Genomic DNA, 17,561 nt, shown 5'->3' with positions numbered 1-17,561 from the left:
ACAACCAAAAATTAAATATTCTGAGAAAACACTGGTCATAATTCGTATTGTGTTTTTATTAGACCCAGGTTGTTAATTATGAAGAGAACTGTAAAGTAAAACAAAGAGGTGCTCTGTTATTTGATGTGTTTGACTAAATAACATAAAGAAAAAGAAATAAAACATGAAGATTATGTCACAGATACAGTAGCACACATGTTGATGTAGAAAGCATGAATTAAACTATTACACGTAATATTATGTTTTATTATTATGAAAAGAAACAAAGTCAGACAGTGTTAAAGGCTGTTTCCACTATGAATGGATTTTTATAAGTTGTACGAACATTAAAACTAGACGTTAGAAGTGAAATGAGCTTCAAATGAGTAAAACGTTCACATTAAGTTAACAAGAAATACTAATTACTTATTAAACTAAATGATTCATTTAGTTCACTGCGCGATGTTTGACAGTAAACTCTGTGAAACATACTGAGCAACAGTCTGGAAGGAATTTAAACTGAACTGATACTGTTGGTATTTTTAAATACTGGGTACTAATCCGAGCTTTAATGACACGTTTTATATGAATATTTCTTCACTTTTAGCTGTGAGTTGAATTAGTTTTACATTAGTTTACTGTCATGTAATAATGAAACAGGAAGTTGAATGGACACTCCTGGTTTGTAGATCTGGTAAATAATTATTTACTGAATTCCATAATGTCGATGAAAACCACACTGTGTAGCGACTGTATTAAACCCGTATGACATCAGGCTGCAAGTAGATGTTATGTAGTTCGTTAGGCCTACAGTGACGAGGAGAAACCAGGTCTGATGAACTTATAATGATGAATTGTAGAAGTTGTATTTGAAATCAGGACCAGTGTATCTAGTGCAGCTACTGACACAGGTAAAAACAATAATTTGTGTTCAGTAGTCTGTGGTTTCTCCACTGAATGATTTTTTTAGATGATGAGCTGTATGGTATTTCTAATATTGTGATTTATTTTTCAATGCAATTCAATTCAATTTTATTTATACTGCGCCAAATCACAACAGACGTCATCTCAAGGCACTTTACAGTGTTAAAGGTTTAAGACCTTACAAATATAACTGTATACAGAATTATATAGAAAACCAACAACCCCACTGAACAGCACCAGAAGACAGTGGAGAGGAAAAACTCCCTTTAGCAGAACCAGGCTCAGGGTGGGCGGCCATCTGCCTCGACCGCTTGGAGTGAGTGGAAAGAGGAGAGAGAAAAGAACAGCAGAACAAGCAGCAGAAACACGGGACAGGTTGGTAGGACCAGGAACTGGACTCAGTTACAGCTCAGAGACTGAGGATACCTGGACGTATGTTGTATTATTTGATCCTTATTTCCACCTCTCTGTGTATTATCTGGTATATAAGATATTTTTTTGTGATTTTTAGTTTTTCTTTGAGCTGATTCTGCTCTGTATGATCATCACTGCTGTGACACTCCGACCATCTTTATGGATGGAAATGCTATTGTGTACTTTACGTTTTCACTGTAGGCCTACTTCCCGACAGGCAGTAACATTTTATACTGTGTTGATGAGAATAGTTTTTTCCGGGACCTCTGGTTGTTACAAATGTGAATTGTTCAGTGAATCTATGCAGATGTGTTGTAAATACGTTGTCAATCCAAACAAATAGAAAATGGCACAATGAAAAGGTAAAAACATTTTAGGATAGTTCAATCTCTCTGTTTCCCTCCTGAAGCTTCACCTTCTAAAATGTTGTTTCTTAATAGTTAACATCCGGATATAAAAGGGAGAATAAAGTTTATTGATGATTTCTGAACGATGTGCTTTGAAGAAAACAGAGGATTTCATCTCAGGTTGCTGGCGTCAGTCAAGTAAAATCTAAATCTGTCTCTGGTTTCATTCATTCAGTTCAGTGTTGTCATTAAGGTGCTTCTCATCCTCTAAATGTCTCGTAGACATGCAGAAATCATCCCAAACGGAAATCTTCTGTCCATCTCTTTTATCTTGTGGAATGACAAAACTCCCTCTTTGGTCCATCCTGGAGGAGTGGGGGGTGTGGGGGCCACCGCCATGTTTCAGGGTCACAGATGGGAGGAGGTGGAGAAGCAGAGTTTGAGGGTGTAGAGGCTGGAGCTGTCTGCAGGTCAGAGAGAGAACAGTTTTCTTAAGTTAATTGTGATGCGTAAGTGGTGAAAACACACATCCTGTCAGATTATTATCATTAAAAATGATAATAATCTGATAATGATTATGATGATTAATGATGATTTAGGATCAACTCAAATAGTTTTATGTGACGTGTCGTGTCAGATGATATTATTCTAACATGTACTGTACTGTGTAGTGCAGGGGTGTCAAACTCAATTGCACAGGGGGCCAAAATCCAAAACACACTTTAGGTCGCAGGCCGAACAGGATCAACATTTATTGAGCGCACTAAAACTTTTAAAACTTAACTTTTTTTAACATAAACCTTAAATAACTTATACTATTTTGCTTTCTATAAAAATATATCCTGTCTAAATTATACAAGTTAGAAATAAAGTAAACATTAAAAGAACAAACATTCAAATTTCTTTAATCTTATGTCATTTTATATAAAAAATAAACTTAAATTTTAAATATCCCAAAAGATTTTACTCTCCAATATATCCTGTCAAAATTATACTAATTCAAAATGTGAACATGCTGGATAACAAAACCTGGAAATATAAATAAAATTTGTGCTTTTCAGCAATAACAAATCAAATCCTTCAGTCTTTGCTCTTCAGTCATTCTATCAGAGCTGCATCTTTTGTTGTCAACAAGTTCGTTTATATTTGTTGTGAGGTTCTGTGTTGTGGAGATTCTCAGGATGGACTGTAGGTTCTCACCAGTGAGACGACTCCTGTGTGCTGTTTTGTTAGACTTCATCACTGAGAAGAGCTTCTCACTAAGATTTGTGCTACCAAACATAAACAAGGTTCGAGCCTCATGTGGACGGAGCTGAGACATTTTTTTCAATCAGCTCCATCTGAATCTGCACAGGTGAAGTTTCCACATCGACGGCAAAATTATTTTCTTGTTCGTCAAAGTCACCAAAGCTCCGTGAGAACTCAGTTTATCAGCAAAGTGCGTATTTGTGAACAGCGTTGTAACAATCTGGTTCAACATTACTTGGCATCCTGAGGACCAGATTCATAATAAGTTGCAGCATCATAAACTAGACTTGATTAACGTAGAATGTGTTCGGCAAGGCAGCTGAAGCGCTGCATTATGGGATCTGTAGTTTATTGTGTTACCAGCGCTTCATATCGCCATTAATAACAATAATATAGAAATGATCTCGCGGGCCGGATATAATTACACGCCGGGCCGGATGTGGCCCGCGGGCCTTGACTTTGACATATGGGGTGTAGTGTTTAACATCAGTGTTGGTTTGATTTATACATCACTTTTTCTTTACTTGCAAATCTACTTTAAATAGTTACTAATTATTTCAAGTAAAAGTAAGAAATTATTATTATTTTATTTATTTTATGATTATTATCATTGTTTACTAAGGGAAGGAGATGAGGAATATCCCATCTTTAACATGTCAGACGACAGCGTGCCCGTGTACCAGTGGAGCGGTTCCTGTAAACAGGAGCTACGGTTCTCTCAGAGCTGAGTACTCACTGGGTGTCCTGATCTGATGATGGTTGAGGACGGTCAGAGCCTCCACAGCTTCTGTTTTACTGTCAAACTCCAGCAGACCAGACAGAGTCTTTGAGCTGGCTGCAGTGACGAAAAGGAGGACGAGGGACACGAGGAAGAAAAGGAAAAAGATGTCCGAGTTGAAATATGTCAAAACATCTGTTGTGACAACACCGAAGGACTGCACGGAGAAGTAAATACCAAAGTATTAATGTAAATGACGGGTGTTGACACCTGTGTGATCAAACTTACGTTTGGCATCAAAGACCTTGAACTTGGTGAAGGCGGGAACACTGTGCTCAGCACAGAGCTGCAGGTGAGAAGGAGAGGAGGTCAGAGTGAGGTTGACAACTGCATTAACTTAGCTGATTAAGATGAATTATTTATATATATTTACAGTATAATTTACTCCCTCCAACTTATGCAGATGTGACTTCACCTTGTGCAGCTGGTGTTCGGTCAGAGTGGGTGGAGCGTTGTAGAAGTGCAGGATGGTGGCGGGCGGCTGGATGATGTTCCTGCTGCTCTGTGCGTTGCTGAAGCGGTTGTTCCTGGTCAGACTGAAGTCCTGGTAACTGCTGCTGCCGTCGGCCAGCTCGAACATCTGACTGGGAATCACCGCCTGCTGCTTGGACACGCTGATGGCGAGGAACGGACGGACGAACAGGTAGACGCCGAAGAGTGAGCAGGATAGAAACAAAGGCAGGGAGACAAGTAGTGGTTATCTATAGCAGTTTGAATGTGAACATGCCTCCTGACGTTCACACAATAATAATAATAATAATAATAATAATATATAGGTTTTAATTTAAGAACGTTTTTATGAGTTGAGTTTTGGATTGTATGCATTTAGTATAAATGACTCAGAGGTTTAACCCAGCTAACCACCGAATGTTGTTTTAGAGTTAAATGTTGCATCAACACTCACCAGACATTGAGTTTTTTGCCAAACACCTTGATGCTATTGAGATGAGTCACGGCTCGGTCCACAGCATACTCATCACCCATCTCCACCAACGCTGTGCCGGGAACGCTCTTCATGAACTTCACCTGCGAACACAACCAGAATCAGAACTCCTAATAAATAATACAGCCGGCTAATTACATATTTACCCAGTAACTGATCCACACTGTAAAGACAATTTCAACCAACTACTGTAAATTTTGATAGAATAACAGTGTGTAAAACAAATTTTGACTTTATGTAAATGTCATTACCTCTGATTTACTGAACTATTAATATAATATTTCATCCAATTAAGTGAAAAGTGAATTACTGCAGGTCCATTTTTTAGTAAATGTGTTGTTCTCAGCACATTTTCAGTAATTTGGTGAATTATTGTCTTAATAGTTTCTAAGTAAATATATGAAAATGTCAAACTTGTGTCACATCCTGTAATTTCATCTATATCGTGGCCAAATTACCAGGTAATTGAATCAAAATCTAAAATGTATTTTGTCCTATTTGGTTGCAATTTCATCCAAGTTATGAAACAATTACTATTTTATAAAATTAGTGGGTTATAATTTAAGTTTTCAGTTGTTTTACCTGTCTTAGTGAAATAGTCGTAGATGGTTATAGACAGATAGATTATATAGAGTTACATGGACCAGCAGGTAAAAGCATAGACGATACACAGGGAGAAACGTTTGACCCCGTCTCCCTGAGGTCAGGAGGGGAATCGTACCTTCTCCACGTTCCCGTAAAGACAGAAGAGGTTGAAGATGCGGCTGCAGTTCATCTCGTTGGGATGGAGGCCGCTCACCATGGCAACAGAGCTGGACGCTTGGTGACTCATGAAGGAAGAAGATGAAGAGGTCTTAGGGAGGAGCAGCGGGTAGGATATGGGGTTCTTCACCTCCTCACTACTCCTCCGGTACCTGCTGTTAGCAGGCAGAGGCAGCAGGGGGCAGTGTGGGCCTGCAGGGAAACACACACGGGCCTCTGTGGTCAGACAGACTGAAGAACTGTCAGAGGTCAATAAAACATCTGGAAGAGACACAGTACCGTAGCCGTTTGAGGGGTGCTCTCCCAGGATGGCCTGACGCTGCCTCCCCTTCCCCCGCTCTGAAACACACACACACACACACACACACAAACCTGAGCCAAGTGAGAGACGACACAGTGAAGTGTGGTGTGAAGGTTCGAGTTGGCTTAAATAAGGACAGAACAGTGGGAGGTGATAATAAAATCTACCCTCAACTGCACAAGGAGCTACACACTGTGGACTACTGAGCTCTACCCTGCTCCACCTAAACCAAGGAACTACCCAGAAGAAGGGGTCGCTGCCTTGGACAGGGCACCACACTGACTTCCCGCCTGTGAAAACCTACTTCACAATGAACACAGTTCTGATTCTGAGCGTGTTCAGTAACGTGTGAGTGGGACCAGAGGTGGCTCAGCTCCAATCAATCAGACAGTCACTAACACCGTTAACAGCCAATAACAGAGTGCATTGATTGTGGTGTTTAAGGGTGGTGTCCTACCTCGGTGCAGGAGGAAGGGTTTGGTGTAATCCCAGCTGGTGTTGTCATTGCGGACGACGTTCAGTCTGTTGGGCTGCAGGGGGCGACAGAGCACAGCACCTCTGGGTGGGTGTGTGTGCGTGGGCATGAGGGTGAGTGTGTGTATGTGTGCATGCGTGTGAGTGTGTGTTTGTCGACAGCAGCGTGTGTTCTCATGTGTATTTACTGTTCGTGTGTGTTCGTGTGTTTACCCGAGCGTACTCGATCTTGAGCGTGCAGCAGCCGGCGTAGATGTCTGCTCCGTTCAGAGCCAGTTTGGCCTTTTGAGCGTCCTCCACTGACTCAAACGTTAACGAGCTCGTTAAGGATGAATCATCACGATCAGGACGATTAGAGGAGAAAACAAGACGAGCCCAGCCCCCGAGGGGGGTCACTGTCAGCTCTAGTGAATCTAAACCTGATCTGGTCTAATCAAAACCAGTGAAATCCTGTTTTCATAATCATGTTGAATTAACAGCAGCAACCATTCATCTCTAAACTGCAGCTCTACAGCTACTACTACAGTCAGGATATTCCACCATGGCCTGGATCCCGTTGCGTTTGAAGATGACGATGCGACTGACGTTGCCAATGGGGTTACAGACGGTGTACAACACGTCCTGAGAGAGGAGACGACAGAGGAGACGACAGAGGAGACAACATGATGACAGTGACAGACTGGGCCCCTTAAACCTTTCATGCCTGAATTCTGAAAACCTCAGTGAAGGTGTTTTTATTCCTCTCTAGGCATGAAACAAACAATACAACAGAAATTTTATTGAATTATTAAATCTTATCTTTGACAAACCAGCAGAAAATGAAACTGTGTGAAGCTATGAAATAAACAGTTCAGACCTCTGTGCATGAAAGGGTTAAACCTTAGATGTTTCTTAAATGACAGTGAGAAATAAGAAAATACAGCAGGCTGGGTAAAAGATCGATGGAGTAGTACTAATAGTAGTATTAGTAGTAGTTTTTGGGTGGGGGTAGAGTAGATGTAGTGTGTTCTGATGTACTCACGGTGGTGATGGGGTACAGCGGGTTCTGGATGGACAGCAGCAGAACCTTGTTTCTGCTGGTGGGGTCGTCGGCATTGGTGGGTCTGGTGATCCTCTGGCTGGTGGAGAAGTTGAAGAAGGCCTGCTGCTCGGCGATGTAGACGGGCTCCCGGGCGCCGCAGGACACGCAGCGCTCAGCGCTCTCCACGCTGTCGAACTCCACCAGGGCCTGACGCTTAAATGGCATCATCATCACGTAGCTGCAGACAGAGCAGGAGGAGGTGGGAGTCGAGGCTGGAGGGAGGCCTGGGCCTCAGATCAGGTTCAAGATGCTGCTCAATTTATAGAGTTAATTTATAGAACATAAGTTATAGAGGATTAATTCTCAGCTAATGCTGTGGTCTGATGAGAATCTAGTTCAACAAAGTCAGTCACTGACATCAATGCCAGTTTAACTCCTGGCTACAGGAGAGTACAGCGTCTCTGTCTTTGGTGATGTATTAATCTATCGAATACAATATTGAAACCTGCAGCGTCCATCTGAGGAGACCACTTCAACAATTTCTTTGCTTTATTGCAAAAATATTCTAGTGACCAAGAAACAACTTGATTTACTGTATCAGACATATTTTCTTTCTGCTTTCTCATCATGTTATTCATCCGTTGTTTTAGTGGACAGTTTTTTTATAACCCAGTTTCCATAGACACAGCTTTTTATTTAAACTCATTACATTAGGAGTCACCTTTCTAAATACTGATCACAACATCACATGAAGACAGCGTCCAGCTCACAGGAACCTGCTGCCTTTTAAAATAAACACACACTCTTTATAAGTGTTCTTTAACATGTTATCATTATTTCTAAATGTTTTCTGGACCTTTTAGAAGCTGTAACTGTAACAGCAGCAACTGGCTGTGACGATCTCAGTAATAACTGGTTTCAGTGGACAACATGGCAGCAACACACACACACACACACACACACACACACACACACACACACACACACACAGCTGACCTGACTCACCGGGCGTAACTTGGGGTTCAGTATCTTGCCCAAGGACACTTTGGCATGTGACATGACAGGATGCCATGATGATCTACATGAACAAAGATGTTTAACTCCATGTGTTTAACTCATGTGTTTAACTCCATGTGTTTAACTCCATGTGTTTAACTCATGTGTTTAACTCATGTGTTTAACTCCATGTGTTTAACTCCATGTGTTTAACTCCATGTGTTGTGTCTTAATCATCTGTTCGAACACAATGAGCCAAATTCGTGCACAGACACGTTGTTAACTGAGTGCTGTGAGACTACGGCTTTTCCCTTTTCTCTACACAAAGTCCTGAAAACTTCAGGTTCACGTATCAACAGTATGACTCCAAACTATGAAACATTCAAATAAAACCACTGGTGTAGTTTCTACATTCACCAGGAAACACTGACTCTGAAATGCAACATACGCATGTCATGTCATGGCCGTCAAAGGATCAGGGGCAGAGTGATCTGCTGATCTGTTTCATAGCATTTATTCATTGTCTTTTACACTTCTAAACATTTACTCTGCACTGCTTTTACTTAACAGGTAAAACAGGGTTTTTACATGAAGTAGGTTAAATACGATTTCAGGATTAAAAATGGAAACTTCACAGAAACCAGCAAACGGAAACGTATTTCCACTCGTACGTATCTGAATACGTAACATGGCCTCACACATTCGACATGAGTGTGTGTGACAGCTGTGTATCAGAGGGAACATGGTTTTGATGCCGTGTTATCTTAGTTGAACTCTTTTTCAGTTTGTGTTTCAACACTTGGGAAAAGCTGTAAAACTAAAAGAGCTGCAGGTTGAGTCACCGAGGCTTTTCCTGACATCAGAATCAGGTTGTTCTGACGAACAGCAGAAACACACACAGGATAAATTTAAATAACCAGCTGCAGATACGTTTATATAGGTTTGAGCCACTTACACACACACTGATAACTAACACTGTTGCTTAACCCCCCTTAACCCCCCGTCCACTGTGAGAGCACATTTTCCACACACCTCTCAATATAAACCGCTTCAACCTTTATCTGTGACAGAGGTCGTCTCTGATACTGCAGTTACAGGACGATGGAGGCACAAAGCGAAGACATCACCGCTCGAACTGCGTTTCTTTCTTCTTTTCTGTTAGTTCCCTTTGGCAGAGATAACAAACCCTGCTGCAGCTGCACCTCTGAGGTGAGTTGACCTGGTGAAACACTTTTTCTTGTGTTCTTGTTTTTTTCTTTGAATCTGAATCAGACAAACACCTTTTTCAGTTTTTTTACTGCATCTGATTCAAATTCACACATTTGCAAACGACTTCTGCAGAGCTGAGGTTTCATTGAACTAAATCAGTAGGTTTTTAAAATACATACAAACTGGATTTTTAAGATGAAGGAACTTGGTTTTGTTTAAATTGCTAAAATGTGTTTGCTCTTTGTTCTGACACTTGGATGCTCGACTCTTTATTTCTTGTGCTGCTCTAAATTTTAACCCTATTATTTCGAGTCTCCCCTCATGTGGTCCTAAGACACAACCCCGGATAGTATCTAAAGGTGAAGTGTTACCAGATGCTGCCAAACTTGTCGAGCGCCTCCACCAGGTCGGCCTCCACCACGGCGTCACACAGACCTCTGACGTGGACGACCGGGGACGGGGGGATGCAGTGACTGTTCTCCACGCCGTCCTGCAGGGTGAAGAGAACAGTTTGGACTATGAACATCATGCGTGGTAACGTTTGTCACACCTTTTAAAAGCACCAGCTGTAGTTTGAAGAACACCTTGTAAAATATTATATATATAATAATGTGGAACACTCCTGGATCTGGTTTTCTTATCTGAAACCTGCATTAACCCGTCTCAATGTGGCCGTTGGATCATTTAGAGACTCAGAACCAGCTGGATCTGGTCCGTTTGTGACACAGCGTTGGCTTCAGAGCTAACGTTAGCTGCTGATTACCTTTCTTATTTAGTTTAAAGTTTCCAGAAACTTCATCTCTTTGATGATCTGTTTCAGTGACGTGTGAGCAGCATCTCAGCCGACAGAGCTCCAGGTCTCAGTAAACGGAACAATGGATAAAACAGACATCTGAAGACATGAGAGTTCTGGGGAACTGTGATGGGGATTTGTTGCTATTTTCTTTCTAGTTTTACAAACCAATCAATAAGTGTAGTACAGTATTTATACAGTACAGGATGTGAGTACTTCATCCAGTGTAGAAGTAAAAATCAGCTGTGTGTCTGTCGTCGACTGAACTGAAACAGAACTGGTCCAGAAACGTCGACTTTCTCTGGAAATGCAGCATTTTACCACTTTAACACTCTCACATGCCCAAAATGACGCGACCAATGTTCAGTGTGTTTCTATTTCTGAGTAACTCTGACTTCAAATGTGAGCAGACGTTTTAAAATGTGCAAGTGTACGCAGGGTTTAAGAAATGAGATGCAAACACGTGGCATCACACATGTTGCTGTCAGTGCACGGGTCTAGATCTGGCCTCTGGTGCTCACACACACACACACTGTCATGCAGATCAAAGCAGCCAGGCCAGGAAGTGAGATAGTGATCAGAAAAACGTGAGAAACACAGAGAGACCCCCTCCCTCTGTCTCAACTATCAACTTTACATCATCACTGTGCAGTTGCTCGTCAACAAACCAGTTCCTGAAACAAATAAAGCTCCACTCACCAGAAATAATGTCTGTCACGTCCTGATTTTCTCATAGTTTCATTTAACTTGGTCCCAGTGGACCAAAGTATCTGGATACTGAGTTACTTGTCATTTATTTTCCATTTCATGGTACTTTCAGCTTCTATTCTAATACATTTGCTTTACTTTTAGTACACGCTGGTGTTAATACTTCTCTTTTTGCTGAAGTCAATTGTGAATGTCTGTATTTTGTCATTGGTACCTCAGACCGTCCACCCTCAGCCTCAGTGACTTTAACAGTAAAATGCATTATCCTCTGTTGGGAAAGATGAATTAGTACAGTTGTCTTAAACTTGAGCCTTCTGCAGGATGTTTGGGTCAAAGTCAAAGGAAACTGGATGACGATAAGATGAAACATTGCAGATTTTGCAGAGGTGACTAAACATGTGTTGCTCTGTGCAGAATATCAGAAGAGATCAATGAGAGAGAAAAAAACAGAGTCGGGAAATGTTCTCACAGTGAGAGAGAGACGACAATAAGATGTTTACTGTCTTTCTCAGGAAGAGGTTGAGCAAACTTTTGTGCAGCCTGACCTTTTTTCTGCAGCAGGTTGATTTTTTTTTCTGCTTTTTTTGCCAACGCTTGCAGGAAACGTGCGCTAATCTCGTCAGCCAGCGGAGTGAGGTAATGACCTCTAGAGAGTCTGATCTCTACATCTGACTCAACGCTTCTGTCCAACACATCAACAACATGTTTCTCATTACCTCACGTTCAGCTCATCCTAATTGCAGATTGTAGTTCTGCCTCACTGCTGACCTGATGATGGTTCCGTCAGAAAAGTCACCAAAGTTATTAGAATTTATCCTGAGAGGATCACGGGTGTCTGATCCAAAGATCAGTCCATCCAACAACCCATAATCTGGTTTCCAGGCATCCGCACAGGCCGTCTGTAGTGTACTGTGTGTAGTGTTTCAGTTCAACTCTGCATCTTTATTTAAGGTCTTTAAATAAAACAGATTTTGTACTGACATTATCAGCCACGCGCTAAATCATGTCGGCAGTCTTCCTCTCAGAAACCTGCCTTCAAGAAGATATTCCAACTTCGTTTTGGCTGAGAGTTGAAAAAAAGTCTGTAAATCCTTTGCTACAGTTTAATCGCCCTAAATTGAAGGTGACTCAGCTCACAGCTTTTCCCATCTGACACTTTAAACCTGAGAGCGATGCGATGACACTGATAGATTTCAATGAATAAGGAGTTCTGAAAAACAACCACAGAGACTGAATTTTGAATTTCTGTTCTGCTGATTATGGCTCCCTTTAAGAGACAAACGACTTCAGGAACAAGCGCTCTCTGCTCTCTGGGCTCATCGTGGCACCTTCCCAGAGAAAGTTAAAAGTGTCACTTTTTGATGATGTTCAGCCAAATCCATCAAACAAAGAAGCTCTACTTCTTGCTGTTGCTTGCTAACAAACGTCCATGTCCATGTATGAATGCAAAGGCATCTGTTGTGCAAGTACACATAAGTTGGAGGGTAAGTGTAAACCACAAACTGGCCTTAAGGCCCCAAACATGATCTATGCAAGATCAGTTTCCTGTTTTGTGTTTTGCAGTGTGTGATTTGAAAAATCTAGCTGCAAGGAAAAGCTGCAGTCTGTGGTGGAGGAGACCTGATGCATATTTACAGCATTTAGTGAGTCAGACAAGAACGCAACTGAAAACACTGCGGATTCTTCCTAGAAACCAGGTGTGTGGCCTGCACACACCACATAGGCCGGTTACTGATACAGGTTGGGCAAAAATACATTGATGGAATTATTTGTAGTCTATGGAGAAATCTCTCTAATGCATAACGTATGTATGACAGCTGCAAAACCTTTAACGTAACAAAGGTCGACTCTCACGGGGGCTTAATGAAAAGCAGAAGTGATGTCACCGTTTCTATATTGACAGAGCTGTGAAAATGGACTGAATGTGTTGAGATAACAGGTGAACAGGAAGTCTGGAGTTCACATTAAGATGGCACAGCCATTGCTATGTTTGGTGTCATTTAGCTTTGCTTACTTGCATGCACTACGTCTGGGGCCTGAGCTGTGGGGGTCATGTCACATTTTCCACTGAGACAACATGAGCGGTAACTTTAACCTTCAACATGTCATATCAGAAACCACAGGTGAAGTCAGAAATATTTTTACACACCGTCAACTGTACGGACGGGCGCACATTCGACTTGGCTTGGTTACTATAGCAACAAAGCGGGAGGCAAGTGGTTGAAACAGCGATGACGTTGAGGAGGAGGAGAGGTGGAACTGATACAGTCACCGAGTCAACAATCGAATACACAGACACAATGGGTTCAGATTGTGCTGACATGATTATCACAGTTCCTCGTCGTTATCTGTGTGACAACCTCCTCCACCTCTTGTTTCTCTTGAGCTCACATGACTCGTTGCCATGGTGACTGAGCCTCCACTTATTTGGGTGCATGTGTACGACTGTCTTTATTTAGTGTGTGTGGCCGAGCTTGAGGCTGAGCGTACAGTGGCATGTTGCTTCCTTCCTGTCAGACTGCTGCATTATTATAGCTCAGCTTATATTCCTCCTCCCTCTTACTGACCTCCCGCTGCCTTCATCTTCGTCACCACCTTCCTCTGCTTCTTCTTCCCTGATGCTGCACTGTAAACATTAGCTGGGTCAGCTGCAGAGCTAACGAGCTTTTAGTGTTGCTAATGAGGCAGGATGCTACATCATTTATAAACCTCATCACCTACAGCCCAGAGTGCAGCTCCTCAACACTGACTGTTCATGCATGAATTCTGCTAACACATTTAATGCTTTAGCCACTCAAATAATATGTAGAATCACAAATGTACAAAACTAGCAAATGCACATCAGCAGCCTGTGTGTTGGCAGCAGCAGCAGCGTGATAACCCCCCCCCAACTGGGATGCTGGTAACTTTTCAAAAAGGACACCGAGTGACATTCTGCAAATGCAAAATTGAGACAATGTGGTCGGTCGTTGCAGCAACATCACCGACTCTTGTTTGTTGTATGACCTACAGCAGCCTGTACGACACCGTGACCTCCTTTTGCAGGCTCCTGAGTCATGACTCACTTCTCCAAACCTGCTCATCATTCCATTACCTGCTACAAATACTTAAGATCAGATAATTTTAAGTTATAAGTCTAATATGTTTCCTGACAGGTTTAACTGGGTTCCTTCTATTGTGTCTTAAAAAATCTAATAATGTTTATGTCATATTTAAAAATGTAAATGTTACTAACGTTTAAGTCCCACTTTATAGTCATCTAAATTCTGAATGGACTGAGGATTTGTTTGATTGATTTGAATTTCATTGGATGGATTTACGATCTGGTGAAGTACTGATGTTTAAGGACAGTGGATGGATGGATCAGGGATGATTCTGCGTCATGTTTAGACCAGAGTCTTAACAGATGAATGGATCTGATGCATCTGTTCACTGTTTCTCAGACTGGTTTCCTGCATCAGTCCTCTTACTGACGGACTCTGGACTCTGGTCAGTTTTACTTCATGACTGCTGATTTGTGTTTGATCTTTTCTCCCAATTCTAATGATGAAAACCAGGAGATCAAAGGTGCTTTGAAGTCGGCAGAAGTCGGGAGAAAGCTCCACATCAACACCGCGTCAGTCTAAATATAATCCACTGCAGCTCAGCAGGTGAGTGAATCACCGCTTATAGAGCCTGGAAATCAGGAGGAGGCTGTTCACAGAACAGCAACTCTGACACGAATTTGATCTGATTGAATTATAGAAACACACGAGCCAAACTTTAACTGGTCTCTCAGTCTCGTTTCTGAGCACTTAGCCCCTTCATAGAGAAGACTAATTAAAAAACAAGATGTTTAAATAATGAAGCTGGTTGCAGTGAGAGGTACAAGGAAGAGGCCGGTCCAAAAACAGCTTCACCAATAGAAAAAGATTACGGTCTCATTTCAGAGAAATTAGAGATCAGTTAGGGACGTTACAGCCAATAGATGTTTTGATAGAGATAAGATCAGATAAAACATGTTGCAGATGTTTCAGTATACACACGTGTCTCAATGCATGTTGTCAGCATTAGTGACTCGCAGCAGCTGTGGAGGCTGCATATGTAGCTCACAAATGATAAACTGCGACTCCTACGTTCTCTTCAGTATGAACGTACGAGTCGAACGACATGTGTAACGACATGCTGCTCCACAGCTTTAACAGAGCTGCAGTAGAAGGCATGAATCTCTGAGCTAAGGTAGTCGAGAGAGTCCAGTAGGGTCGTCCGGATGAAAACAACCCCCACTGACGAGGGCTGACTATCCTTCTATCCTTCTCCTGGTTCAAACGTGAAATCTGAAGACAAGCTAAAGCTTTCAAACACTGGACTGATGTAACGTCATTAAGCGTGTGCATCTTTAACCAGATATGTAAAATCATGTGGATGAACCCGTTAAAGGAAGCTTCAAACACAAGAACTTCCACAGAGACTCATTGTTCTGACTCGTCTCTGATCAGGCTGCAGGATTCGGTTTGAACAAACCCGAGCACTAACAGAATCTCCTGCTGACATGGTTAGGGTTAGGTAGACAAGGTGAACAGATGGCCTCGTGTCCCACTGAGTGCAGCGCTTCCTTTCAGTGTTGGAACCTCACAGACGCCATATTGTATCACAGAGCAGACACGGGAAACAAACCAAGCAACAAGAGAGGGCACAGCGTCAACTTTAGAGAGAACCAAAGTGAAACCAAAATCTCCGGGTTCTCTGTCTGTTCCTTGTACGTTGTAGTGGCTCTTTGAGAGTCTCACTGCTTCACCCCCAGAGTTTACAACCAGCATCAAACGTACTGACAGTTCACAACTCTGCAGCCTCCTAAAGAAACAGGAACCTGTTCCAAAACGGGTCTTTGGGTCTTCAAGCCTCTTGAATCTTCTAAAAACCCAAATGCAAGAGTGTGAGAAGCACCTCAAGGACCACGAAATCCTCCTCCAGAGACCACAGGCCGTCCTCAAAGACCTCCACAGTTTTAGTACGTGTGGAGGAAGAGCTGCTTTTATTTCTCAGGAAGTTCAGCAGAGAGTTGATGGATGTTCTCCAACAAACAGCTCGTTTGACTGATGACTGAAGATTATAGATCTGATTTCTATGAACAACTCAGTGAGGAGCCTGTTTTTCTGCACAAGGTTTATATGATAATAACAATAAAAGGTGTGAGTGATTCTCTCCATGATTTTCTAATTTCATATATATTTAATCAGATTTTCTGCTCGTTTGGTTGAATCTACACTCAGTAAAGACACAGACGCAGCAAATGCTTGATTTGTAAAAAGGATTCTCTCGGTTTTAAGTTTGGACCCGGACCTGGACCTGGACCTGGACCCGGACCAGGACCAGGACCCGGACCAGGACCAGGACCAGGACCAGGCAGCAGGACTGAGAAAGCTGTTCCCCACCTTTGCACCTTGTCCCCGGTTCCTCGTCTCGGTGCCTCCGCTCCCCGCTGCCTCCTCACCGGTGGACTCCTGCTCCTCCTCCCCGTCCTCCAGCTCCTCTCCGCGGGCATCCTCCCCGATGCGGAGCCGCTTGGCCGGCCGATGGTAGCCTTCTCCTCCCGCTGCTCCGTCCTCCATCACAGGAGAGTCGGTGGATTCTCGGATTAAGATGTTCAGAGAGGAAGAGACGACGACACCTGCCCGAGCTGCTCGTCTCCTCTCGTCTCCTCTCGTCTCTCTGAGGACACACTCGGCTTCAAAGATGAGAAAAAACAGAGAGACGTCTCACTCCGTCACAATATTTATCACCCAGCTTTGTTTTCCATTCAATAAATTAAATTTCACATGTATTTGTTTTGTATATGTCTTTGCATTATTATTCTATATAAAGTTAGTATTAATATATTTACAGAATAAAAAACATATCCGCAAAGCTCCAGGTTCCTGAAGTGGTCCCAGAAATGTGATAAAACACTTTAAACACTTAAACAAACAGTATCTGATAAACAACATAACCATCAATATACAGTATTAGCAGTATTAGATACAAACACACCTTTTACTTCATATATTGTTGGACAGTCTGGTTTTTCTTTTTCATAAAATAAAAATACAATTTCGTACTATGAACATAAGTTATAAATGTAATAAATATAAATAAATAATATTTAATATTGATTCTACTTATAGAAAATAAGTGGCTTAAACATGTACTTTAGTACAGGTTGTACTTTTCTAACCCTAACCCCAGCTACTGCTCAGATCATCCTAAAATCTGCTGATCACTCCATTTTGGTTTGAACGACCTCACGACCTTTCCTCTAGCGCCACCTTAAGGAGAAACAGGAGAAACTCCTGGTCAGAACAACTCAACCACTGTGTTTCTGTCTTTATCTACATGAAGATCTGAACCAGGAACACGTCAGCTTGTCTCTGAACTTCTCTCTCTTCCCTGCTCTCTCTACAGACCCGGTGGTTCCTACTGAGACATGAATCTTTAAAAGTTCGTCACAGACTTAACTTTAACTTCACTGTCATCAAACCAGGGACTATTTTCAGTAGCGGATTAATCCACATTTTGTGCTCTAGTGAGTGTTGTCTGTTTCTCTCTCCAGGTGTTTCCTCTACATGGAGGTCAGGTAACCACAGCAGCAGCACACCTGTCATAGTCTGAAGAGATGCACCAGATTCATCCTGTCACAGGAAACAGC

General features: G+C 42.1%; 1 protein-coding gene across 1 annotated transcript; it reads right to left on the bottom strand.

The window, feature by feature from the left end:
• Nucleotides 1–1,624: 1,624 nt before the first annotated feature.
• LOC113162117 (heterogeneous nuclear ribonucleoprotein L-like) lies at nucleotides 1,625–17,532 on the bottom strand. The gene is made up of 14 exons (XM_026360130.1): nucleotides 17,511–17,532; nucleotides 16,312–16,604; nucleotides 9,768–9,886; nucleotides 7,192–7,429; nucleotides 6,706–6,791; nucleotides 6,384–6,480; nucleotides 6,154–6,226; nucleotides 5,675–5,734; nucleotides 5,355–5,587; nucleotides 4,595–4,716; nucleotides 4,106–4,304; nucleotides 3,919–3,976; nucleotides 3,649–3,747; nucleotides 1,625–2,128 (listed from the first exon to the last, which is right to left on the bottom strand). Exons 1-14 carry the CDS (start codon nucleotides 17,515–17,517, stop codon nucleotides 2,073–2,075), a joined length of 1,740 nt encoding a protein of 579 aa, XP_026215915.1. The 5' UTR covers nucleotides 17,518–17,532; the 3' UTR covers nucleotides 1,625–2,072.
• Nucleotides 17,533–17,561: the final 29 nt, after the last annotated feature.

Source organism: Anabas testudineus, chromosome 1 (assembly GCF_900324465.2).
Source record: "Anabas testudineus chromosome 1, fAnaTes1.2, whole genome shotgun sequence".
NCBI classification, from domain to species: domain Eukaryota; kingdom Metazoa; phylum Chordata; class Actinopteri; order Anabantiformes; family Anabantidae; genus Anabas; species Anabas testudineus.
This window is presented reverse-complemented; position numbering and strand designations above follow the sequence as displayed.

Bases quoted from the DNA above. Each gene is read 5' to 3' on its own strand.
- LOC113162117 (XM_026360130.1), bottom strand. The intron at 7,430-9,767 runs GTAACACTTCAC...CTCTGTCTGCAG, and splicing joins GACAAGTTTGGCAGCATCTG to CTACGTGATGATGATGCCAT. The intron at 6,227-6,383 runs GTAAACACACGA...CGCCCCCTGCAG, and splicing joins TCAAGATCGAGTACGCTCGG to CCCAACAGACTGAACGTCGT.